We start from the raw sequence: 27,937 nt of genomic DNA, 5'->3' as shown, positions 1-27,937 counted from the left end.
AATCCCCCAAAAAATGTTTCTTATTGTGTGAGCCGGGAACATTTTATGCGCAGTTGCTCAGTGTCCAGTGGACCATGCCACTCACACCGGGGCAATATGGAGGCTAAGGCCATGGTCCTGCAGGTTGATTTGGTTTCCATGGTAACTAGTGACGGTCATAGGCAGTGGCAGCAGTGGGAGGGGCGGAGCCTCTCGATGCGGCACTATAATAATAAGGGGAACCTGAAAGTTAACAGAAGAACGAACCATTTGAAACAACAACAAATACAGTTTTTGCTGCCATTTACCAGACTTTATATCATCATTATTAGTTTCATTGTTTAGCTGTTGTTTCACACATTATACTGAAAAGCTTTTTTACTTAAGTCAACGTTCACTAAGCCCCACCCCTTTAGTTACTGTTGCTTGGCCTGTTGAGCTGTCAAGTTTATAATTTTTTAAATAAAGGTTCCTTGATTTCAGACAGACGGACAAAAGCAGGTTTCTCGTTTCTAGCCAGCAGCTTTACAGGCTGTAATGGCAACTTTCGCTGACAGATTTTATTAACTGTAGCTAGCCAGCAAGCCCATTACTTGGCTGAAAATATTGTTTTATTCATTTTAAGACGAGAATTTTGTAAAAAGGGCTCTTAAATGTGCACTTGAGGGCTTCGTACATAATATTGTGAGAAAAAAACTGCAACGAAATGTTAACGAAATGCAGTAAGTGGAAAGACGGAGACGCTAATGTTAGCCTCAACCTGGATGCTGCAATAGCTCTGCTTGTTAACTGTTTTTGGAACCTGTAAACCCACATAATAATGTGTTTTGGGTTTTGGAAAGCCTTGGAAAAAAAAAAAGACACCAACCTCCGAAGCTTGAAATCCTAAGCCCTCCGTGCCTAGTTACGGTTGCTAAGGCTACAATTGGACAAACGCCGTTTGGGGGGCGAGGGGTTTAGCGAACGGTCAATTAATCATTCTCATCCAGTTTCTCAGTTTCCACTCACTTAGTAATGCTGGGTTGCTGAATCGCCAGGCTTCATTGTAGGATGTGTACTGTGGATGAGAGTAGGGGTTCCCCGAAAACTCACTCCCTGCAAAACAAAACAACAAATCAATTAGCATTTCAATGCATCAAACCATTACCCCTTCACATGCAGTCATTTCTCGTCATTCAAAACAGGATGCAATTTGAGGGGGAAAATGATAGTCATCGTTGTGCGACCAGTCAAGCAAGTAATTTATTTCTTTTTCATTTCACTTAAGTTATGCAACACTGAACAATACAGGATGTGACACTGAAGGCGGCTTTCCCTGTCCCATTTATGGATATCTACCCATTCTTCTTCCTCCACTATATTCCAAACCAGTCTAATAAATACAGAGCGGTAATAAACAGTTTCATGCATACATTTTTGATATGCTGCAATAAATCCTGCAGCCTTTCTTGGAGGAATTTTAACATCTCCAATCCGAGCCCCCTCCAGCCTGAGCTCTGGTGTTTGGTAGGACAGGATTTCATTGCTGGGGAAGTAACTTGGAGCATGTCAGTGAGCACTGCTGTTGGTTCAACACGTTTCTTTCTTTTACGAGACAATAAAGGCAAGATTTTATATGAAGCTGGTGAGAAATGGCTTTGCTTTAACAGTGTTTTGCGCCTGTCACTAAATCTTAGTGGTTGTGTACAGGACGAATGGGTTGTAACACAAAACCACAAGCCATGGGATTAAGGCCCTCATCTTTTGCTTTGTGCCACATAAGAGCAAATGGAAAATGAAAGTGTGTTTGACTTGATGCTTTTCCACCAGCATGATTTAACAATTTTATTAGTCAAAATCCTAAAATAAATTCGGACTGCACTGCCACCGGGTGCTGCCACATGTCCCTTTGTTTTTACTGGTGGCTCTGAAATGGACAGTTTGCAGAAGTATGCCAAAAAACATGAAATCTCTGTATTCTTAAAATAGCTTTGGAGTGGAAAGTAAAAAATAGAGTGCACTCAAAGACTGCACATCTTTTGTGTACTTCAAATTTATATTGAGAGGCCAGTCTGACTCATTTCAAGAGTAGAAAATGTTTAGAAAGCAGATCTGCACTGCACATAGTTACAAAGCATCATGGGATACATGTGGAAGGTTTTTTTTCATTAAAGTAAGTGTAGTGGTTCATGGGAAAATAGCAACCATTCTAAGTAAAACTATTCTAAATCTAAATAAATAAATACAATTCATCTTCGTTGTATTGGTGTGGCAAACAAATGTAAAAAACCCTGGCAGATAAAACTATCTGGACTGCAAGATGGCACTGGAGGCAATACAAAATGTGTATCTTTGTAACTTTGTTAACGAAATCCTTTCAAAATCATCTACGAAAGCACTTGTTCCTTGTAATATGAGCTATTTTTCAAGTTTCAATGAAATATTTGAAAGAAAACCCCCACAAACAAGTCAGTTAATATAACCTTCTTGGCTGAGGTGATAACGAAACGTGTCATGGCAGCCCTGCATGAAGAAAAGAAGAACAGCCAGAGCCTGTGATGGGTTGTGTGATTGGTAAATGATATGCTAACACAGGACACACTCCACTGGTTTCCCCATCCATGTGGTTTAATCACATTAAAGCAAAATGCCGGCTGTGTTTTGGTGGAAATATGTGTGTTGATGCTGGAGCTGCAGAAGCGTATAAGCCCAGCACCAAAACTGCATCCCTCTCTCTGTTCCTGGCAGTGAAACACAAGGCTGACCTCCTCAGAGAGACAGCGATTTGAATATTTACCGGGCTCCCATGCCTCTGCCTTTTGACCCTTAACTGTCTGCTGTGAACCTGAACTGCAGGTTAAGTAGAGGAGGGGAAAGGGATATGCTCTGGAGCTCCGAGGCTGGGGAGGGCTGGTGCTGCTGTTTATCGATGGCTGGTGCGAACGGCCACGAGGGGAGATAATGAGCCAATAAGGCGGGAAGGAAGCAGGAAGGAAGGGAGAGCGACTGTCCTCTCCCTCGTCTCTGATCACTTATTCAGCCTGTCTAATCCAATCATACACACAGAGCTAATACAAGGATATGTGCACCTCTTACTCTGCAGGTTAATATTTATCGCCTCTCTGCGTAATTTGGCGCCAAAGTCTCTTCCCTCTGCTTCTATAGCTTCTACACCTGTTCGTTTTGAGGGCAATGCCACCTGCTAAATAGGCCCTGATGACAAGATGAAGCAGTGACGCCGTCTCTCACTCACCAGGAACCATTCCAGCGAGCGTGGAGGTTGGGTAGCTGCCCTGGCCTGTCGGGGGAACGTGAGGTGGGTACCCTGGTAAGGTAGTGTTGGCCATATCTCGACCTGGAGAGACAAAATAAAACAACAAACACATCATCAGTGCTTTCCGGTTTCAATGTGACTTGGAGGAATATCTTTTCTATAAAACTCAGCTAAAAACATCCATGGTTACTTTTACTGAGATTTTACTGAGACTGAGATAAAATAAAAGCAAAATATATAATGTATGGATCGAATATCCTGCAGTGCATGAAGCACCCCTAATTAAAAGTAACAATACAGCATTGCAAAAATACTCTATTACAAGTCCTGCATTCAATTAAGTTATTGATATTTACTTATTGTAAATATCAGACTGTTACTATTTATTAGATATATTGAATTATTGTAATACTATTACTGATGTTTTAATGGTGAGAAACATTTTAAAGATGTAGCAGGTGGAGACTGAATTAATCTGACCTACTGTAATATATACTGTTGGTTAGCTAAATCTATAAATACTTACTGTTTTTATATTTCTTATTTGAATGCCAAAAGTAGTGGAATAAAAAGAACAAAGTTTCCCTTTAAAATGAAGTAGAGATGAAGTATAAAGTGAAATAAAATGGAAATATTCAAGTAAAAGTACCTCAAAACTTTACTTAAATACGGTACTTGAGTAAATGTGCTTAGTTACTTTCTATTTCAGCTTTTAGGGTTCAGTTACAAACCAGCTATACTGCAATGATATAACACATCATAGAAATATGATGTTACAACTGCGATTCATCACCACCACCGCAAGTCAGTCAGCACAGTAAGTCCATTTTCACTGTAGTTTAGATAAACTCGACCACCCGGGTCAAGCTATAAACAAGACAACAGCTGCTGCTTTGAGGCGACTGAATACTGCTCGCACAAATATGCCTCCTCATTACACCGTTGTCGAAATATGGCAGCCTTTACTGTGTCCCATAAGGCTCCTGTCTTTTCCTCTGTGGCTGTAAAGTCCAAGCACACTGGCCCCTTCGCACCGCGTCACCCATCCGGCTGCAGATATTCAGCTCTGTAATTGGGAGTGACGGCTGGGTTGTCCTCGCTAGCCACAGGGACACTTGGACAACGGCACGTAACCCCAATCTGCACAGGGGCCGGGGTAGGAGAGGCCCCTGTTATATTGTCAGTCGTGAGGGCCACTTGGACTCAAAGGGAAAATCATCTCATCTCATCGCAATGGAGGTTTAATGAGGGACTATTAGGCAAAATACACTGTGGCATCACTAAAGAACTGTTGTCCATGTTGTTGACTCTACAGAAAAGTGCAGTCACATGCAGAAGAAGATCAGGATGTTCAGAGAAATGTATGGTGCCAACTTCACTTTAGTTTATTAGAAAATCACACCCGTTTATTCATCAACCAGATTTTGTCTATGGCCTTTTGTAGTGTGTGACAGTTGTCTTAGCCTGTTCATGCCGTTTGTTATTATTGTTCTAAAAATGTTTTCATGCTGCCCTCTTGGTCAGGTATCTCTTCAGATTTCAGTTAAACTTGGTTGAAAATACAACTGAAAATACAGCAACACCTCTCAAGCACAAAACACATTAATCAGTCTGAATACTGAAAACTGAATCATACTGCCACAAAGCATTGCTAATGAGAGCGTAAACCCCAGGCAAATATAGATATTGACTGAAAAATCCAATTCATACATGTTGCAGTATCATGAAAAACGTCTTTGTTGGTTTGAGGGTGAGCGAACGAGCCCTCTGGGTACTGAAGTACCTGCTGCTACAGGCTGGCAGGCATACTGGCTGCAGTGGGGGCCACAGGGGCCGGGGAGTGAAACAGCTATTGAAGAGGCAGGGTGGCAGGCCTGGAGGTCCACAGGCCTGCAAGGGGGGAGGAGGAGGAGGAGGAAGAGGAGGACGAGGAGGAGGAGGAAATTAGGAAGTGGGGAGTGGAAGGAGCCTTAAGTATGCTTCCTTATTGTATGCTTCCACTCCTGCATGATAGAATACACATGTATCTTAATAAAAATACCTCACTGTCGAGTCCCAGGAGTGGATTCTCCCTTAAAACATGTGCCAAATAACAACTTTTCCATTTGTGTTAATGACTTGTATGATAAAGAAACGATTTAGCCTCATGTTGAACAACTGCTCTCTATTATTTGCAAATCTCAGCACTGATGGCTGTATTGTATGCGGCCTGGTGAGATGTGTCCTTTGGTTAAAGCGCTCAGACACGAGGGCTGCGGAGTTAAAGAGCTTTACAGAGAAGAGTGAGGTCATGCCGGACCTTTCATTTATAATAAGAATTAGTTAGCCACAAGCCAGTGAACATAAGTCAAAGGGAGCCGTGGGAGTACTGTAGGTGGGGGGTCCAGCAGGGGTGAGGCCATTGTGTGTCTGTGTGTGTGTGTGTGAGTGTGCAGACATTGGTAACTATTGTCTAACTGTCTCAGCAAACACTGACCCAATCTTTTCTTCATTATTATTGCAGCAGCTACAGAAGTCATACATGTTTAATAAAAGTAAATACTCTTATCTCTTCATTACCTCGCTTCAAAGAGATGAAATACATAATGAGCACAGGATCCCTGCTTTTACTGTACGATCCCGAAGGAAAGATCTAGTTTAATTTCTTTAAAACATGGAAAAACTGGGGGTACTGGTGATAATGTGGGATGAACTAATCACCCTTCCTCTACTTTTTCTCTCTAGATAGTGACTGCGATTGGCCGACAATAGTCAGAGATCAGTGCTTTTTTTTTTTTCTCAATGTTTTTCGGTTTAAAATCTTCATGTTTCACTGGTGGAACTAATCAATTTTGAGGCTACAACAAAACATCACTGCTTTACTATAACAGGATACTGTAAGACACCAAAATCCTTTGATATTTGTGTTGATTTACACGATTGTCCCAGAAGGTCCTTATTGCAATTTGACAATTTTAATAACATCATTGAACGTCTAAGAAATTGTATCTAATGTGGGTCGACCACTTACCAACTGATACCTGATCAATATCAGCCCTGGTACCGATCCACTGTGTCAGATCAGGGCATCAATACTTTAAATTTCACCTTCATTAGAGACTTCAGTCTTCATTCTAACCTTAAATAGTAACCACAAAACACACATTTTGGTGGTTTTCTGCTTAGTTTTTGGAGTGAACGTGAAAATCATCATGTATTTTGTTAAAAATTTTTATTATGCAAACGTACAAAAGCAGCAGATTGAAGATTTGACTTGACTAGAAAATTATGTTTTCCAACAGGATAATTTTTTTTCAATGAGAAAAGCGAATGTCAGTCTATGTATTCTGAATGTTTGCCATCAACTTTACTCTGTTTTTCATTACTTGTTGACCTTGATAATAATAATCACAGCCTCTGTTGAATCCTGTTTTTGTATATTCCAGGATACAGTTGGCAGTGACTGCCAGCAGCTCTGTGACTGTTGCTTTATGTCCGCTTTAAAGCCCTCTTTCAGAGAGGCGCCGGTTTGGAGAATTCTCTGTACAGCAATGATAGCCTCATTAGCTGCTTCCTAGCCTTTGTTGTTTTTACAACAGAGATGTGTGTCCAGATTCTCATTAAAAGATGGGCTTCTTTATATTGTCTGCTTCCTCTGACAGTCCCCTTAGATTGAACGCCAGCAAATCAAGCTATTTATTTTCCTCTGCCCTCTTTTTCTTTCCCTGCGAAAATCAATTCAAAGATTTTTTGGTTTGCTGTTACAAAAGCCTGTTGATTTCTGTCTTAATTTGAAGAGTGGCTCTTTACGGTCGCTGCTGAGCTGGGAATACAGTATTTCCTGCTTGTAGCGTGCCGTGTAATACCTGATTTTTCCAGACAAGATTGTTGTGCTTTTGCAGGTATTTGACAAACTGAGAACAAATGGCAGCATTAAGTGCCGCTGCTAATTTTCTTGATTTGAACTACACAGAGTGACTGAAAGCTTTATGCAGCTTAAACTATTTTGCCATTGAAAAAAAAGGCAACACGCTGTGAGAAGACGAAGGTTCATGGATTTGATCTCAACCCACGACAACATGACAAGAAACATTCTGCATTCCATTTTTTGCATTAACGTCAACTCAGTGTCTTAAAACGCAAACAGAAAAGCAGGGTGACCTTCTCTTTATTTGGCACGGGAACAAAGTCGTTTGTGAATGACTCTTTTGCTTGCAAGAGTATTAAATTTAGCATGACAGGGACACCTTCATGTTTGCTACAACAACAACCAAAAATCTCTGACCTCCATTTTCTAGGCTATATGCAGAATGGGGCAATTTATCACAAGCCAAAAAATCTCAGCACCCTAATTAATTACAACTAAGTAAAGAATGTTTGGAGAGCCAAATTGCTTTAATTCCCCAAACACCGGCTGAAAGTCATTCATTATCAAATGTGTGCTCAAAGGTTAGTTTGCTTTTGTGAAGACGAAATAAGCATTAATTTCGGAGCCAGAACCTGCGTGTCCCCCTGTGGGGAGACGGGCGAGTGGTTTGTCATGAGGCCACACGTCACTGACGGCAGGTTCGCTGTCTGGTCTTTGCTCGCTGCTCAGTGGACAACGGCGGGTCTCGGTACTTTCTGTGTAGTTCACCCTGAGAGCACTCACTCACCTTAATTGAACGGGATAGTTGTGTTTGCCGGATGAAGTTTTGTTTAGAGAACTGGCAGGAAGGGATAAAGGAGTGTACAGAGGCAGCTGCTTGAGGAGGTGTCATTGACACTGGGGCTTTAAGCCTTTGGAGGCCTCCATTAACAGGCCCAGCAGGGAATATGTTTAAAGAGTCTTCAGTATGCAGTCACTGAGTGGAGATGTGTAAAACTCCCACTGAGTGCTCAAGGGAATCCGCTCAGCGCTCGAAGATGGCTCTTAAGTCTGAAGCACCGTCAAGAAAACAGGTGGGCTCTGACTAATTTCAGGAAATACAGAAACTCTCTATAGAAATAGTGGACAATTGGCCGTATCAAGGCCATCTCTCCATTTATTTCTCAAAATACACAAAAAAGTTCAGAGCTCCTCCTTCTGCTATTCATAAATTCAACCACGGCTCACACTATTTGAATTTTAAGCAGTTTGAATGAACAAGAATAAGAAGCACTTGAGATGAAATCCATCTCTCGAAGGGAATTCATCAAAGAAATTACTTCCCATATCAACAATAGAAATTACCTCACAATATGCAATTGTCCTATCCACATATTCATGGAACCCTTTGGTGTTTTTATGGGGTAAGAGGGACTATTTAGCAGGTAATACAGCATTAATGTGGAGGAGAGGGAGGAAGAAAAAAAAACGGTTTTAATGGAAGTGGCTTCTTGCCTCTGAATTTCGATGATGTGCACAATGCCCTTAAATCCCTTTCTTATTTGAGCCTGCTTTGCAGGTACTTTTGAGCCTTAATAGGATAAGTAGAGGACACAAAAGATTTCTATCTCTCAAGTCTTTCAGTTCACTGAGAATCCAGATCTCTGGCAATGAGCACTTCATGAATCATTCATTTTTAATAGATTATGCAAATTCCAGGACATAAAATCAACAAGATCAATAACTGCAGGCGTTTTAATTGGTGTTCGAAAAACATTTTAAGGATGAACATAATCTCCAGTTCTTTGCCCCGTAAAGACACAATTAATTTGAAATTGGATCTCGGCCTAAATACTGCAGATAATTTACTACTTTTTGCATGGCTTAAAATTCCTCTGGTAGGCTTATCGCTGGCAAGTAAACTGTAATACTCAGCCATTAGAGAGACCACACACCTGAATATCACCTAATATCCACACAGGCAGTCACCGAGGGAAAACCAAGCAGAGGAGCCACTAACTAAATACTAATTACTAAGTGGAAGTCACAGTCATGTTTGTTCCATTAGTTTGACCTCTGTATGCTTTATTTCTCTGCCACCAGTAAGACCTACCACCAGGAAAGGGCATGGAATAAACTTATTTACTAACACAAAAGCAAGTGATGTGCTTTTCATACGCAGACACACACACACACACACACACACACACACACACACACACACATTGATATGCATACAATCCCATCTTTCTTCCTCTACATGTCTCTTTGCACCTGTAAAGCAGTAAGGAGACCCTCTCTGTAGAGACCATCTAAAATATCCCAGGTGCAAACAAAGCCGCCTGCAGAACCAGGCCTGCTTTTCTGCAGGGCCATCGGTGCACAAAGGACAAACACACACCTTTCTTCTCAGGAGGCCTGCCTTACAGGGGAAATCTACCTCCCACATATTAATGAGAAAAGGGCCCTTTCTTTTCTCATAAGACTGCTTGGCTATCATTTGAGAAAGGGGGCCGCTGCAATTTTCAATCACCCTGTCCTCCCCCACGCAGAACTCGTTGCCTTTGATGGCCGCTGCATAATTATATGAATTTTAATAAAAGCTCTGTATATTAATCTCAGGCCCCCGACAGTCATCGTAAACTTTCAGTAAACTTAACCTTCTTCTTGGTAATAACACGGCAACAACGAAACAATATTTCAATTAGCCAGGCAGTCATTAAGTGTGACAAGGAGAGGAGACGATGAGGGGAGGGTGGGGGTGGGGGGGGTTGGGGGGAAGGGGGGAGGAGAGGGAGAGGGAGGGAGATAGGAGGGTGAAATAAATGATCATGGTGTTAGAGTTAGGTGGCAGAAATGCCAGAGCGTATTTACAGAGGCACATTACTCGTGCTTGGAGACACACAAACTGTCTCCCAGCGAACAAATAACAGGAGTAACACAGCAGCAGCCAGCGAGCAGTCAGTCCTGCATGGTGGCCTTTTTTGCGAGACCTTGCTCTGATACACAGTCATAGTTCTGATGTGCTGACACCCAAAGGTCCTTGTCCACCAGTGACTGAACAGCTCACCCCCACCGAACAATCTCTCTCATCACCTTGCTTGCTCAGCAAAAAAAAAAAAAAAACCAGACGGAGGACAGCCGCCAAGCTTTTATCGCATCATCGTACCACCTTTTCAGCTCAGAGTGAAATGGGATTAAAAAACGTCTTCACACTTAACTTTTTGGTTTGGCTTTTATTTTCACACATGTCATTTTTTTTGTCAATTGCACAAGCATTGTTTTTCTTGATCTTTTACATTGTTCAAAACCCCTCAGCTGAAGCTGTGGCCCGGCAGCATAAAGGCGTACTGTATGGCACTTGATCTTACCTACAGGGTAGCTTTGCGACACACTGGGGCCCAGGTCTGGGTTGGCGCTAGAGGATAAACTGGGCTTGACTTCGTCCAGGCTGGAATTCAGGGCAGGGAGCGAGTACTCATTAGCCTGGGAAAAGGACAGTTGAATCATTACACAACCAAACAATACCTAGATGGAAATCCTCCCTTCTCCTCCTCCATTAAGCGCTCCACACAGGCCTGTGCGAGTATAAATTTGTATGAGAGCATTGTGTGTGTGTATGTGTGTGTGCGGGCGTGTGTGTGTTTCAAGCTGCAGGGTGGCAGTTCAAGCATATCATGAATGTATTTTGGTATTGTCTGAGAGGAAGTGGGATTTTGAGATGAGTGAAAAGCCAAGGCGTCAGCTGGCCCTTTGTGCTTGACTGCAGTCCTACCCCTGATCAGCCAAGGGAGAAAGCAGTTCTGCTTTGTTACAGGCACACCATGTGGCCCTGTTTGAGAGACACCATTCACCTTTTTTCTCCTTTTTTTTTCTCTTTGCGTTTAATTTGGAGTCTAAACCACCTTTAAATTTCATTACCTCTCATCTCTAAATAGAATCACTTGTACTGCTTACGCTTTTTGTTAGAATTCGACTGTCTGAGCTTTTGCTTGTTGTGTGCACTCAGAGGTTTTGTTAAAGGACTAGTTCACTGCAGTCACACACACAAAAAAACATATTTTTAGTGCTAGCGATGCAGATAAGTTTTATGCGCCTGGGTTTTGAGATGCTCACCTCTGGAACTTCCATCTCAACCCCAGTTCAACAGAGGTGAACGGAGCATTTGAGCTACTTCACTTTTTAGATTTTTTTTATTGAAAAAACTAAAAGGAAGGGCAGGTTATCATATTATATTATTATATTATTGTGCCAATATGATACCCGGGCTAGCTGAGTACCAAAACAATACATTCAATATATAATAATAATATATAATACTAATAATAATAGGTACTTTTTAACTTGTTTTTTTCTTTGTTTTTACAGAATGCTTGTTTTAACTTTAACTACTGAAGCCTGTCAAATGTTTGTGTCTATTAAATATTGTGTGTCTTGAAATACTCAAACATAGCTGAAACCATGGCAAAATTAGGATCAGAGGTTATCTGATTCAAAAATAAGCCAATAAGACTATGAATCAGACCAGACATTTGATGCCAGGTCTCTGTAGTTGAGATTTCTGATACTGAGTGTTTTGGATGATATATTTCAGTTGGTGCCAAAAGGTATTTCTTTCCAGAAACTATGTCCTGGTAACTCTGGATATTCAACAGAAATCAGCTTTGGTAGGAACCGTTTCCTGAGCAGAAAGTAGTTCACAGCCAAATCTGTGGATTATCTGCTGGAACTGGGACATTGTTTCTGGAAAAACACGTTGCTGTAAATTTTTTTAAAGAAAAATGTTCATTACTTTGAGCTCTGCAAACTCCCATTCAGTGGAGGCAAACCGGTGCGAGGCGAGCAAATAAAACCAAAGTTGTGTCTTTGTGATTTGGGTGAACTGACCCTTTAATTTTTCTTTTTTCTTTTTATTCAATCTAAAAATAATTTCTTCCCAGCTTGTCTCTCATCATCATGTTTCCTTTTGTAAATCCTCTAAAAGACACTTATGGCAGATGTTAGCAGATTTTTTTTAATGAGATGAGACTTCCGGAGTCTGAGTGTTGACAATGTTTGTCCAAAGCTCAGTGTGAGCCTGAGTGGCTCAGTGGGCCGCGCTCCCACAGGGGGACGCCCGTGACCCCGCTCTTGTCTGCCACTATCACCGATAAACTCTAATTGTCTGCTACAACTGTTCACTGGCACAATGTCGGATGTTTTCCTCTATTCTCAGAGGCTTCAGACGCCAAACAGACGTTTTATCATGCAGATAAAGGGCAGAAGGGGGAAAACTGAAAAGATAGGTCTGAAAGGGATGACCAAATGGCTAGCAGAAGTGTGGGAGGGGTGAATCCATTGAGTTTTGCATCTCCAGAATGGGTTTTTAATGCCTTGCTACAGAACCCAGACACTGGCTAATAGGGCCACATTTTCCAGAGGAAAAAAGAAGAAAAAAAACGTGAGGCACCCATGAAAGAGAAAGTGCTCTGATTAATATCGCATTAAATTAAACCTGATTTTTCTAGACTGTTCCTAGCCTCCTTTTTTCTTTTTTCCTCCGTACTTGCCCCCTTTTTTAGTCTAACCCTTTTCCCTCTGCCTTTTAATACTCTCCCTGACGCTCTTTGTGATTGCAAGTCATTTCCAATTCGTTTTGGTATTGATCTTCCAGTAGAAATCAGTTTTGTAATTAGCTGCAAATTAGGCCCTCTTCTGGAGGTGAGGCCTGTCCCACTGATTTATCACCTGCGTAATTCGCCCCGATTGGAGAGAAATTAAAATGAACTCAATTAGGCGACTGCTTTCGCTTTATGGGTCCGACTTGTAGTTTGGTGGGAGAAATTAATAGTCTCTTGTTGTTTAATAGTATAATGAAAGTAAATAAAGGTTATCCATTGTAATAAGCCCAGAGCTTTTAATAACCGGTGCTTTCTGGCTGTCGTTTTGGCATGGGGGTGGCTGTTCCCCAAATGCCTCTTAATTTTTGAAATGAGGATGGATGGCGAGTGTGGTTTTAATGTCAAAAGGAAGGAGGAGGAATAAATGGTTTCATACATCCATTTCATGAATACATGTTACAATAAAGGCAGCCTTGAGGACTGCGTCAGTCATTAAACATCAAGGTATGACACAGAATTGGAAAATAAACAACAAAGGCAAGAAGCAGCAGTTGAATAACACAGCAAAAATGAAGAAAAATCTAGGTATTGATTAATTTCATGTTGCCTTACTGTTATTCTCAATTACAGGGGATACAAGGAATGTGTTTTTCATCACAAAATCAATAATGTGTGGGAGTTTTCCTGGTGATCCCTCCAGCATTATACATGCTTGGTTGTAATCCAGTTCTTTTGTGCTTCATTCAGCTTCACATGCACAATTTGGGTGTGTTTACTGTATCTGAAGAGAAAAAGTAGAAGAAGTGTTGAGCTGCAGTGCTACTAACCTGTTCAGGTTTGATGTGCTCCGATGTAGGGAAGACGTCAGGGTACGAGGGGCGTTCAAAGACCCGGTCCAACGCTTCCAGCTGCTGCTGGGTGAAGGCATCTGCCCTAAGGTGTTTCCGTAAACTCTCCACACTACCCTGAGAATCACTGTGTGGGCCAGAACCATCTGAACCATCTACAAGAAGAAAGAGCAACAATCGAGACACTGACCCTGGGAAGCTGGCCTTTACTTCAAGCTATGCACTTTATATTCTCCTCATGTTTTTTTCTGTACCACCTCTGTAGGGGATCTGAGGAGGACAGAAAGGGATGGAGTGCAGGTTTTCCCTGCTCCTTAATGGCTGTAGTGAGCCACTGGCTACATCACACAAGCTTTTTCCCTGCTCCCCCACCACAGTGGTAACACCATCATGATCTGAGAGCCCTCTGGTAATTGATGGATTACCATCACTTGCAAATATATACATGTTGTGGCAAGCATGTCTACTAATGAAAGCAGCAGCCAGCCCATTATTGTGCCTTTTTATTCCAGCCAAAGGATTTCTCCCCCCTCCCCAGAACCTTACTGGTGCTCGCTGGAATCAAGAGCAGTTTTTTTTTTTTTTTTAAAGCACAATTTCCCTTTCACAATTCAATACTACTTTCATTCTCAGCGAGCGTGTGGTTCCATTTGGAAACGGCGACGAAGGACAAGAGGCTGAATAAAATTGTACAGTCTAGTTCAATCATCCTGCTCTCCAAACACAGGAATTTTCTCCTGACTCCTGACCTGATTACCCGACTGTTGGGAGAGGGATGCCTTAGCTTTTCCCGTTGTCACTTGCGTGCGACACTTTAAAGCCTTTACAGACCATCCTACCATGCCTCCCTTTTTTCCCCCTTCCCCTCCTTCTCTCCACAGCCCTCACCTCTCCTGGCTGCAGTGGCTGTGTCTGTAGGTCTCCTCCCCGGATCCCAGAAAGCTTCAGCTCCCTTACAAATCTGTCATTCTAAATTTGCGGCAGATTATGTTCTCCCCTCAGTGGGAGAGTGGTGATATATGATATGCAAGGCCCCTATTGATTGCCTGATCTGGTGGCAAGAGGGAGCTGAAATGAACTTGAAATGAACATCATGCCTCAACTCATTGTGCGTATAATACTCTACTTAATCCCACATTTTTCTCTGCCATGGAATTCAATTGATCAATCATGTCTGTGTGATAGTACCATTTGGGAGGGTTATTGCCATTCTATTCTGCTGCTTGACCTTTTTTCACAGGCTGAGGCCAGAGGATGAACCCGACTCTCCCATGAAGAGGCTATAAAAGAGAGTGTTCGTGTGTGTGTGTGTGTGTGTGTGTGTGTGTGTGTGTGTGTTCGTGTGTGAGCATGTGTGAGTGTGTGCAACCTGAAATTGTGCTGAAAACTGCAAAAATGTTGAGCGATAAATAAGTTATGAGTTTGCTAACAGTGTCTTGTTAACAATTATTCTGTTTTCACTGCACAAATGAATGCAGGACTTATCTACAAGAAATGCACCATTCCAATACAGCGGATCATTATCGGTGTTGATACTGAGCTTATCAGGTCGATTGGGTTTTGGCCATGATGTGACCGATCTACAATGAATCAAGTTTTGATTCATTCACTGTCATTGAATAAATCAAAGGCGTTTGCTGTCAGATCGTTCAGTCATGGTGGGCAGCTCAATCAGTTTTGTGATCCCTGTCCTCACGTTACCTTACATAAAGAGTTCGACACAGTCAGGTAAACAGATTGTAAAAATTCAGGTATTCATAATTTCTTCTTTCGTCTTATGAGGGTACATCACTCTTCAGTGAAAACCTTGCAATTAAAAAATGTTGCGATCCAGACAATGATGCTCCAATCCATCATATTATCTCAAAAACCTTTGTAATCCAGCTAAAAGATGGCTGCTTTCTTGGTTTCTGAAAGGGTGATATGTTGGAAATGCACATACTTTTCACAGGGCAGTGATGTGTTTTATTCATCTGCCTGTCCCAAACATTTATAAAGTTAACTTGCTCACACTGAGTGTTATAATCAAACCAGAGATGTTTTTTTTTTTTCATAGCTGCACCATAGCATCAAATTGAAAATATTCTGGATGTTTTGATGTATCATTTGTCACACATTTTCTCAAAATGTATCCAAAACATTTGAGCAACATTTAGATTTTGAAAGAGAGGTTTGAGGTTTTGAAAAACACATGACCACAGTAGAATTTAAAGGAAACATTTGTTATTTTGGGAAATGCACTTATTCACTGTCTTGGTGAGAGTTAGACGAGAAGATCGATACCACACTCATGTCTCTCTGTTAAATATGAAGCTCCGGTCAGGAGATGGTTAGCTTAGCTTAGCATAGCTTAGCTTAGCTTAGCTTAAAGACCGGAACTAGCACCTCTAAAGCTCACTTACGACCATATTATATCTTATGTGTTTAATTGGTGCAAAAATCAAAGTGTAAAAACAACAAGCGGGCCTGCTTCCAGTCTTTATGCTAAACTAAGCTAACCACTGAGAAGTTAACATTTGCAATATGAGAAAAAAGCAACAGCTCTGATTTTTTTCTGATCTGCTGCTCATCTGAACATTTTGATACACGCAGGTGAATAGGCAGCATGTTTTCTGCACAGGCCATCACCTACTTTAGCTGCTGCCTGTCACTTTATCAAACTCAATTGTTCTCTTCGCTACCAAAGCAAATAGAGTCATTAATTACTTTCCATCAGCCGGCCCGAGCCACAACACCTGATCAATACCCCCCACCATATTTGTCATTCACCACAGTGGAATACACTTCCCACACACAAGACAAACCATCCTGGGTCAACCTACACACTCTTCCTCCCACTCAGACTGTGGACAGTCCCATCTGCCCTCCCAGCTACTGATTCCCATCTGACAAATCAGCCACGACTGTGTTTGGATGATGAAGATGATTCTGGTGACGTTCAGAGAATTTATTTTGCCTTTTAATTATGCTTCCACAAGTGTAAATCAAGTTTATGCATCCGTTATCACTTCCAAGACCGTCCTCCTAAGAAATACTATTGCAAAATGCCCTAAAATGGCAAATGGCAAAATGTCAGACTTGACAGGAGTCAACTATAGGTAGCTTTCCTATCCACAGTCACCACTGGTGTCTTTCAACCAATATCACCACTAACATTGACCATGCATTTATTATTGTAACCCAAGCTGTGCTCTTTCCCAAAGCTTAAACAAGTGGTTTCTGTACCTAAACCTAACCAAACCTTAACTATAGTGTTCACATCATTTTCAGTAATCACCGGTGATCTGTAACAGCTTTGGAATCAAATGAAAGTCTGAATTTAAATTTGATGGGTTATTTGTTTGTTTGTTTGGTGTGTTGGCCAGGAGATGTCATTGTCAACCAAATCTGATCAAACTTCACCTGCACAGACCTGATGAGGCAGATTAGTTAAGTTTTTGGGGACGAAATTCTCATTATTATTCTTATTATATTTTTTAACTTTATTTTTTGCTTATTACAAATCATTAATGTTAAATAGAAATCTTTACCATTTGAGGGTGTATTTCAGGCGCTGTTGTGTCTAGAAGTCAGAGTTGGAGATTTCCAAATCCATTATGCTGCGATGATACTAATCTTTGACCACAGTGGCTTTGTCGGTGTGTTACACGCTTGTCCCGCTCTGTGGTCATTTATTGATCATCGCAGGAGTTGAGTGTATTCATCTTGACATCGGTCTGTATTAACACTCCGGTAACGAGGGAGCAGCCTCTATCAGATCAGATAACCAGCTCTATAAAGCAGATTCCTCTCTGTGGGTTTGGCACCCAGAGGTCACGACCCCTCGCAGGAGGTTTTAGCCAACGTAACTCTGGGACTGGGAGCGAGTCTGAGTGACTGCGCGCCAAACAAAAACAGAACAATTATCATGAATGAAGTGCAGACTGAGTATGAATAGCAGCTTTTCTGAAAGTCTCTAATAGAGGAAAATAATTATTTCAGAATAAAAGTTTAAACTTCTTCACACAATAAGAGAGAGTTTCTAAGTTCTTGTTAGAGGCACGGGGAGGTGAGCTGGCACCTTGAGGTCATGAAGTCCCCCCTCAGATGAAAGAACTTACTCCCCCTCTCAGTCTGCTCCCTGTTTAAATAAAATGTCAACATACATACACTCTCATTCCCTTAACACATTGTTATGTATTTCACAATAAAACACCTCTATAATTTCCTGCCTAATTCAATTCTTGACTAATGAAATCAAATTAAAACAAATTGGATGAACTCAGCTGCATTTTGTTTTTCTAATTGAATGTTTTGATTATGTAAACATAAATGAAATATTGTATTTGGAATGTGATGTGTTTGTTCTGCATCACCAAAGATCTGTGATAAGTGTTTAAAGGGATTAAACGATAAATTGATTAGCAGATTGATGGAAAATTAATCAAGAAAATCTTGATAATCAGTTAATTGGAAAATGCCCAAACATTCTGTATTCACAGCCTCTAAAATGTGAGAATTTGCTGCTTTCCTCACTTTTATATGACTATAACTTTAATTTTGAGGGGGTTGGGTTGTTGTTTAAACAAAATATGACAATAAGAAGACACCACTCTGGTATTTTTTGTGCATTTTATTGGCCAAACAGTGAGCTAAAATAATTTAGATATTCCTTAATTGCAGCCCTGTGTCCGATTACTCATAAGATTCAGGGGGGAACATTTTGGAAACATTGCTTACTGTTGGCCATCAATTTGCAGTGATGTTCTTAGCTTTTAAAGGCTTTATTAATCTAATACAGAAGTTGCACTTAGGTGCTGACATTTTGCTGCGCTCTGAGTTCCTGTGTTGATTCTTCCTCTCCCCCAAAACAGATGCTGATACACAGAGCAGGGTGTGACGGCGGCCCGCTCCATCACTCATCTCCATCCACACAAATCGGTTCAGTCCTCATGACGCTCAGCGAGGAGAAATAATTAATTCAACAGCTACTGAAGCACAGAATCACATCCATTCTGACTGCCACTGGCTATTGTTGTTGGCTTTTGAAATATATGATGATCATCTTATCATGAAATTTCTCTCTTGGTATTTCTCTCATAAATCAAGAAGAAAGCCCGACACAAAGCGAGAAAACGATCAGAATGACTGAAATTAAGAATCGTCTACTGGGCTGATTGTGCAATTTGTGGGCCGCTCTGAAAGGACGTGTGATATGACTTTGAAAGACCGGACACACTTCATGGACACTGCATGTTCTCAACAGACCTGTAAGCCGTCTGCTCAGGTCAATTCAGCTCCCTCAGACGCTCACTAATAACAAGAAGGTGAACAAAAACATCCATGAAAGCAGATTTGTACTTAAACATCGAATACTTTATGAAAGATTTGTATTTCACCCCGAGAGGAGCAGCTTAAGCTTCTCCTTTGTCTTCTCTGAAGCCTACAGTGTCAGATGTGTTGGGGGGGGGGTTGGAGGAGTTGGGATGTGGGGCACTTGGATGTTAATCTGTGAGGTAATAGCTTTTCTCTGCAGAATTACAAATTCTAATATATGTCACTTTGTAAAACGTGCGGACAGCCGTGGTCACCACAGACACCGTCTCCGGGGGTCTCTCTCTCTCTCCCCCACTCTCCCCCACTCTGTCCATCTGCAACAATAGCTGCCAAGTGTAACATGCTACTTTTAATTTGCAATAACACGTGACAATAGCAGATTAATGGCTCTTATGACACCTGTGTCCCTGAAGCTCCTCTTTCCGAGACCCAGTGTACATAACGTGTGTCACACTACATTATCTCTACATCCCTCCTGTAATGGGGGACCTTTTTTTAAGGGCACTGCTGACTTGGAAACTTAGGAGCTGTCTGCCTGGCTTGGCAGAGAGCCACAGCTTCTGCCTAAAACAAATACTCTGGGCTACGCAGCCAATCCATTTCACCGGGGCTTGTGTTGCACACAGTCTCCCCTCCCTCACCCTTCCCCTCCTTTCCTTCGCTCATTTTTGTTCATGTTTTCAACCCTTGATAATGACTGCTTGTGCCATAATCATCGTGAGGCTTACCAAGTTAAATAGGGCTCAGGCAAGCTACTGTGCTGTGAGGAAATTTAATCCAAGCATTAACTGGCTATAGACTACCGCCTACAGAGGGAAGCAAAATACGTCTGAATAGCAAACAAGGCAACACTGAAACACAGACTTCAGCTGAAAAAAGAAACTGCTTAAAAACAAATACGCACATGAACATAAAAGCGGCACAAACACGCTTCATGATTTTCCAGATAGTGGTGTCTTATATGAAGCTTTCTCGGATGAGAAGTGTTATTTTACCTTGTTTGGCTTGGAAAAAAATACAGAGTAGGCTTATTGTTATAGCAGTTGATTATTTCTAGACATATTTCTTAAAAGGTCTTATTAAAAAATGCATGAATGAGAGCAGAAAGAAAGAAAGCCCCTGAAGTTGAGGCATCTATGGCAAATGTATGGCATCTGATGATTTTCTTTCAACAATAAACTGAAAATAATGACACATGAATATAAAGGGACATACTGGAGCCGTGGTCTACATTTGAAAATAAAACGACTCACTATTTTCATGATGCCACTCAATTTCCATCAAAATGGATGTAAAAACCTCCACATCCACCAAAATACAAAGGAAATAAGTGTCTTAAATGACAGCTACGGCCCTTTTTCAAAAGACACTTTAGATCAACAGTTGCAAAATCTTGAAATTCAGGTGTTCTTTTTCTTTTTGGGGTAAGGTGCACTTTAAGAGGAGACAGCAACAGGACAATAGTGTCTACAGGGAAACATCGTATGTAATATACCATTCTTACAAACTGTGGCTCGAGGCGAGACATTGCTTTTGCAGCCCCGTGTGTGCGGCCAAGGCCTGGGGTTTATGTTTTGGAAAGATAAAGTATCCCTGACCCTGTGGTTCCAGGTAGGCACCAGCTGGCCGTTGAGAGAGTATATAAGAACCACAGCTCCCTCCGTCACCCTCAGTACAAGTCCTACCCTGATGCAACCACGCACACAAGAGCGCACACATCCACACACGTGCACGCACACACACACACCCAGCTTTCTTCTCTTTCATCGTAATACTGGCCGAGCACCTAAATCACAGAAATGGCAGCACATCAGGGGAATCATTTGAGACTGAATAGCCATAGAAACATGGCGCTGTCACCTGGAAGACCTCCACAAAACAGGCCAGCAGCTCTCCCCCTCACACACACATACCTTATTCCTCTCCATGCCCTTTAATACCTCTTTGCCCTTCAGTAGCAATCTGCATAGAAATGTGTGCATTCTATCATTCAGTGACTAGACATTACACCCTGGCTAATATGAGAGGTCCTCGAACGACTGAAAATGAACCCTTGAAAATACCAGACGTTTGCATTATGCCTCCGCGATTGCATCTCTTACAGGGAAAGACTTGATTATGTCATTTGCCATGTCCACGTCATGCTGGTTTTTATATCTTTGCCAGGAAATCTACCTCTGACAGGTCATTAGTCATCCCTCCCTCCCTGCACGCACATAAAACATCAATTCCACTCAATATCCCGCAAACCCCCGTGCTTCTCGACAAACGCCAGAACAAAGAAGACGCTATGTAAACTACTGCCGTGCTCTGATTAGCTCTCATTCCAGAGCACTGCAGAAATAAGGGACTCATTCCCCACCCTGTTTGAGATAACTGCCCCTTTTCAGCAGCCACATCATCCCTCCGTACCCATACATGCCTTGTAACATGAGGGCATCTGTTTAGCTATTCTCATCAGCTACTTATGTAGTGACATTAAGGAATCCTATTGCTTACAGAACCAATAATCTATATCGCCTGAGGCCCCTTTATATCCACTAACCTACTGCTTCAGCAGCAGAAGTGGAGCCACTTTTGTTAAAGAAAAAAAAAAAAAAAAGCCCTTCACAGAGCTACAGCAGCTTTCTTGACTGACCCGGGTGGTTGGCTACATCATCTTGACATGTAATTATCTAAAGCCCTTTAATCACTTCCATAAAGATTAATTGCAGGAGACAACAGCGGAGGTCGTGTCTTCAAATCAAAAGACTCCCTGGCAGATTGACACAGCGGTGTAACAGAGTTCAGACTTAGGTGTTTTATAAGGGTCATCTACTGGAACTGAAGCAGGTTTTAATGCCGTAATTGCAAGTTCAGCAAAGTGGGTTTTATGGCATAAAGCTGCAAAGAATCCTTTTCAATTTTTTTTTAGCTTTTTTTGTAGGATTTCAGATATTTTCAGCATGCTAATCCTGAGATGAGATTATGTGGGGGTTTTCCCCCCTAAAAACACTAAAAACAGAAAAATTCTCTTACCTTCATCTCTTTTCCTCTTTTCACCATTGGATCGCGGAATACCCAGAATCCCATTGATGGAGTAGGATCCTGCAGGGTCATTGGAGGCGCTGCTTACAGGCGGAGAGGTTGTGCTTGGTACTGGGACAAAGAAAAAAAATGAAATTAGCAACCAGTTTGAATTCACATTGAACACATGCAATTACAGTATGTGCTGTGATTCCACACAGTGCCCCTGCTGAGGCTGGCGCTGGGAGCTGCAGTGTTACCTATGGTATGGCCCGGTGTCGACAGGGACGTCCCGTCAGGAGACGGATGGAAAGGCTGCTGGACTTTTGTTCGGATGATCCTAGGAAACAAAGGAAAAGCAGGTGTCACTGCTGCGTTTCTATGACCGATTTCGCCTCCTGGAGATCTCCAGGCTGCCCCAACCGTGAGCACACTGTTCGGTCACAGCAGCTGCTATGGAGATACCGTGTGATTAAGATATCAAATGTAACTCATACGCAAGCAGGGATCTGGTCAGTGGTTCTACCTTAAAGGTGAGGTTTGGAGAAAAGTCTTCATTGCACTTTTGGTCTGAGTGATCTTGCAAACAAAGCATGAAATCACATCAATTCACCTCAATGATCAGCTTCACTGACTCTACCTGGCCCACACTAATCAGCTCTCTCTCTCCCCCTGTCTCTCTCCCCCACCGTGGAGGGGGTTTCACTGGGACCGATTGCAGCCCTATAGTAGCCCTTTGCTTCCCAGATCAAACATCTCTGTAGAACCAGCAGCCCCCATGTGCCAATGCGGATGAGGTTGTATTGATTGGGGCTTGGGGAGAAAAAGTTGGGGATTAGTCACACGGGCAAACAGATGCAAATAGAAAGCTATAAATTATATGTGACAGGAAAGCAATAGTTCCTTATTGCCTTGCACAAGCTTACGCCAGCATTAGATTCCTTTAATCTGAATGGCACTTGGGGAGAAAGGGAGCTGTCACAATAATTTGTAAACTTTAAAACTATTCATCATGTGTGCCACGAGAGCCATTTTAGAGCACAAGGAAAAGAGGTCGGATGAGGACTATGGATCCTTTTCAGGCCAATTTCTTTGCACAATACAGATTTTGTTCCTTTGTCTTTACTTGTTTGCATGTTTCATTTCAGTTGAACTGAAAATACGTATACACGCTCAGACAAAACTGCACAAAAATCGCTCCTCTTATATCCTTTCCGCATTATCCTGAAATGCATTTGATGATTCGGATATTGATGTTACTTTAGGTGCCAGAAGGCTTCAGACGAATAAATCCAACAATGTCACAAATCGAAAAAAAAAAAGAAAGAAAACTCCCCTTGGAGGCAAAGCTGCCTAACAACAAGCCTTTTCCAAAGAGCGCATATTGATGTTTTAATTTTTTTCACTTCTCCCCATAACAGTTATTCGACCCCTTGACTTGTGTGTGCTACATAAATTCAAAGACTTTATTTGGTATCCATGTTCTTGATATTGAATAAGCAATTTGGGAGAATGAATTAATGACCCTGCTGTTGCTGAAAATCCCCTGAAGAAATATTAAAATTGCTTTCCTTCTGAATCAATAATATCTAGCGCCATTGAGGGCCTTTTTTTTTATGTCTACCAGCAGGGTAGCAGCGTTACTTGTTGGTTGTGGTGGCCCTGACTGGTAGTACAACACTATCTCTGTAGCATTTAATAATGCATGCAGGGGAAAGGTGTTTAAATAGAGCATCCTCTTTTGTCAACAGTCCTGAGGTCAGACTGTCTACCACAGAAACCCACGACTGGCCCCCGTCAGATTCATCCAACTGGAAAAGACTTTGGCTCCAGTCTTTCGCTTTTTTTTTTTCTTCTTCTTCTTTAGCTGGGAAAGCCCTCTTTGAACACCTGGAGTGAAAACTTCTCCTGTCATGTATTTTAAGACTGACTCACTTTTTCTAGGGATTTTTTTTTTAAAACAGCTTGCTGTCAGATGATCTGCAGCCAAGTCTGCTATACAGCGATTGAGGCACTAAGGATGTTTTCATTGATTTTTTCGGACTGATCCTTTAGAAATTCAGACATGTATTGAAATATTAACCTCCAGCTAAAGCAAAACAAATGCGCATGTCGTCTCATTTGTGTGTGTGTGTGTGTGCTCCACTGTGTGTGTGTGGCAGTGGAGTACAGAGCCACATATTGAAATCTTACATTTCTTCTGCTAAAAAAAAAAAAAAAAAAAAAAGTCAAATATTCAGCATTAAGCCGTAATAAAAATTCAAAGTAGCTCTCATACAGTATTTGGCTGATAGAATTACAGTTCTTTGTATCCACAATTTAATTTCGCACATAAACAAAGACACATAAGGCTCCCCCCGGCCCAAAATAGAAAGCATTAATTGGAATTGAAAAAAACTTTATAGGGCTCTTTTAATGATATTAATGTACGTTTTGAATTTATCACATACATGTGTCTGAGCCTCCTTAAATGGGGCTTTTTAAGCAGCCACGAAGCATGAAATGAATTTTCTTCAGCCTTTTCTCTATTTAAAAGATGTCTTGTGTGGAGCTGTCCATGCTCTCCCATCAGCTCATTAAAATGTAATGCTGATGCTGGCTCTATGGAACAGTGCCTCTTAACCAAAGTTCATCACCAGGGATCTCTGGTGGGGGTGTGTGTGTGTGTGTGTGTGTGTGTGGAGGGGTGGGGTGTGGGTGTGTGTGTGTGTGTCCTGGTTCCTCCTGTAGCTGCCTTCTTATAACCACACTGCTGTTTACGAATTTCTCCAAGAAAACTGGAAATTTGTAGCATAAAAGGTGACATTTGCAATGTTAAATACAGATATTCATATGGTAATTTCTCATGTAAGAGTTTCCTATGAGCGTCTGAATGGCAAAATTGATGCTGCACTTTTATGCATCATCATAATGTTGCATCAATATTAATTACAGGAAGATATCACCTCGAATTTTAATGCAAGGATTTAAATCGGGAGCCTTACTGATAAACAGAAAATGATTTTCTTAAAGCATTTTTTGTTTTCTCTACAATAAATATTCTTATCATCCTATTTATCATCTCATTTCACATGATGCATTTCAAAAAAAATAAATTACAGCCATTCTCTGCCCCCTTAATTCCGCTTTCAAACCATTTCTTTCAAAATAAAATCTTGCAGAAAAGCCAGCGTGGCTCTCTGACTCTCAGTGTGCAGCAGCTCCAGCACATTAGATGTGCTAAAGAAAATTGGCCTGCTTTATAGCGCCACGGGATCTGGTCACCGAATATTGATCGGTTTTCATCTCGACAGATTCACTCAGTCCTGGATGTACTGCTGATTGTTGAGGGAGTTTGGTCTGAAAGATTGAATTGCACCTCTGAGACCGCAGGCAGCCTCGGCGTGCCGGGCAGCACAAAGTTGGTCAAACAATATTCTGCTGTGGGTGGTGCGCCAAGCACAGATATGCTGTGATAAACGATTTTCAATTTGCGCACTTCATTAAAATGTTTACAACCTGCAAAGCTCGCTCTTCAACCCAACTACATTTACACGAAGGAGAAAAAAAAATAAATCAGAATATCCAAATTTTGCTTCTAATTTGAGGTTATATATATTTAATTTGTGTTTCCTACCTGTTAATGGATGAGACGCTGGGAACAGTGTCGTTGTCGCAGACGCCCTCTGCCAGCAGTCTGTCTCTGATCTCCCACGCAAACATGGTTGGGTTTTGTCTCTTGTAGTCTGCGATTTTGTCCACGACCTTTGGCGTGGCCACTTTAGGTTTAGACCCCCCAATCACCCCTGGTTTGATGCTGCCAGTCTCGTAGTATCTGCAAAAAAAATTAAAAATATCCACCAGTGATGACAGCTTGTAATATTTGACATGTAATTCCAACAATTCCACCCTTAGACAGGCGTTTAATATCATTTTAAACGCGATGAGACGCCCATAGGAGAGTTATTGTTCCTGAGAACTACTTTTTTTTTTACGTGTTGCAAAAGTCAAACTTTTCTTCAGCAAAACATCACACTTGAGGGGTTAATTGGTATAATTGGCGTCTTTAAACATCCATGATGTCTCATAACAAACACAATTTCCTTAAAAACTAATTAAAATCCATTAGAATAAATAGCAAATATAATCATCGCAAGTGAATCTTTTCAGCAAACAGCAACAAGCGCACAAAACACGTCAGAGAAATCCACCAAATCTGCAAAAACCAGTGTTAGTGTGTGACTTAGGACCAGACCGGAGCCTACCTGGCTGCAGGGTTTGGCCGGACACTTTTCACCCACCTGCCCAGGATCTTGCTGACGCAGCCGTGGCTGACCCGCAGCTGTCTGGAGATGTCGCAGGGCCGGACGCCCTGGTGGGCAAGCTCCACTATCCGCTGCCTCACCACGTCCGGGAGGGGTCTGCCGTTCACAAACACCCCGCCGAGCTGGTTCACACCTCCGTGCCCTACGTGGGATACAACAGCAGCACACACACAACCGTAACATTACATAAAGTCGTCAGGGAGAGGAAGACGCAGGTAAGTGTGTGTGTGTGTGTATGTGTGTGTGTGTGTGTTTATTATTATCATTATTATTATGGTGGAGACAAAAATGACTGAAAATATATAATCTAACAAAACTGAAGGTCAGTTTCCATCACTTGTTTCTATGGAGCAGGTGGATTTACAAAGATTTATGGTGTCATGGAAAAGCCTTAAAGCATGCATACAAATAAAATACCTTTATTTTTATTCTTTAATTTTAGATTTGCAGAAAGTTGTTTACTGTCTTACTTGCCTGAATGCTGCACAGACGCCTGATAATAACATTTTGTCAGTCATTAGTCTAAATAATTAAAAGAGGACTTGCAAACAACGTTTCCTACAATGAATGTTCATTTAAAAAAATATGTTTTACTTTTTTATGGAACAAAAATAGACACTGCAGCTAAATTTTTATTTATTTATATTATATATTATATTATATATATTAATTTTTCTAATGAATTACAATATTCCCTTCATAAAAACGTTTTTCAAAATAAAATAAGAACATCCAATATATCGTTAAAGTGATGAACATCCAATTAGACAGCATTTTTTTATTATTATTATTATTATTTTTTTTTTTCATCTGTCATACTGTTATTGTGCAGCTTGTATAATTTGTACATTAAATCCAACCTACATTGAGCCATGTGGGCCTGTGCCATAACTGCTATTTAAAATAATTACAAATATGAATACATTTAAGTCTCCAGCACTTTAAAGTTCCCCACAGTCCAAACACAGACCTCATATTTTCGCAGCAGCTCCATGGCTCATGTTGGCTATTAAGTTGCAACTCCCTCATTTTCCCTGCACGGTAATTTTAAATAATTGAACGAGCTTTGATTACTCATATTACATATTATTTAGTAAACGAAGAGATCATCAATTATTCACACAATCCACCAAATTACAAGTTAACCACACTGTGTGTGGACTTAAGCTGGACTTGCAGACCTTTCTGTTATTTGAATTATTTGAATAATACATGTGTAACTAACGTGTCTTGACTTATTAGGCCTAAACACACACTCACACACACACACACACACATACACACACACACACACACACACACAGAGAGCGCGGGAAGCTGGAGGGTGATACACGTGTAAATTACAGAGTACCTGCCAACGCATGTTCTTTGTTTACTATGACAAGTTTAATTTCTGGACATCTCTGCACAGGAGCCTTGCTGTCACCTGTTATATTCTGAATTTTTTTTTTTTTTTTACCCAGTGCATCGGCTGAAATTTGCACACGTAAACTGAGGTGTGAAATATGAGCAGATTATTTATTCCACCACCAGCCTCCTGTTTCCACGTTGGGCTCTGTTTGCCTGCATGTCACTTTATTAGCCCGTGACTGTTTGTTTTTATGCGCCAAGATGCTGTTAGCACACGGAACCCCACATGCGCTCTGCTGCATGCCTCTTTCTTTTTTTCCAAATCTGCATTAAATGTATGTATTTCTTATCGTTTGTATCCGCATATACGTGAGGGCTGCAGTGGGAGAGAAACTCGGGTTGTGCTACTTACGGTGCATCGCTGTGAAGGGGTCTGCTTTGCAGTGAATATCCAT

General features: G+C 41.4%; 1 protein-coding gene across 1 annotated transcript; it reads right to left on the bottom strand.

Moving 5' to 3' along the window:
- Positions 1 to 135: 135 nt before the first annotated feature.
- pax2b (paired box 2b) lies at positions 136 to 27,937 on the bottom strand. The gene is made up of 10 exons (XM_070851555.1): positions 27,895 to 27,937; positions 26,073 to 26,274; positions 25,445 to 25,642; positions 22,089 to 22,168; positions 21,841 to 21,960; positions 13,486 to 13,661; positions 10,430 to 10,544; positions 3,212 to 3,313; positions 988 to 1,074; positions 136 to 222 (listed from the first exon to the last, which is right to left on the bottom strand). The coding sequence occupies exons 1-10, from the start codon at positions 27,935 to 27,937 to the stop codon at positions 146 to 148; spliced, it is 1,200 nt and encodes a 399-aa protein (XP_070707656.1). The 3' UTR covers positions 136 to 145.

Source organism: Pempheris klunzingeri, chromosome 20 (assembly GCF_042242105.1).
Source record: "Pempheris klunzingeri isolate RE-2024b chromosome 20, fPemKlu1.hap1, whole genome shotgun sequence".
NCBI classification, from domain to species: Eukaryota; Metazoa; Chordata; class Actinopteri; order Acropomatiformes; family Pempheridae; genus Pempheris; species Pempheris klunzingeri.
The sequence above is the reverse complement of the archived record's forward strand: the minus strand, read 5'-3'. Positions and strand labels throughout refer to the sequence as shown.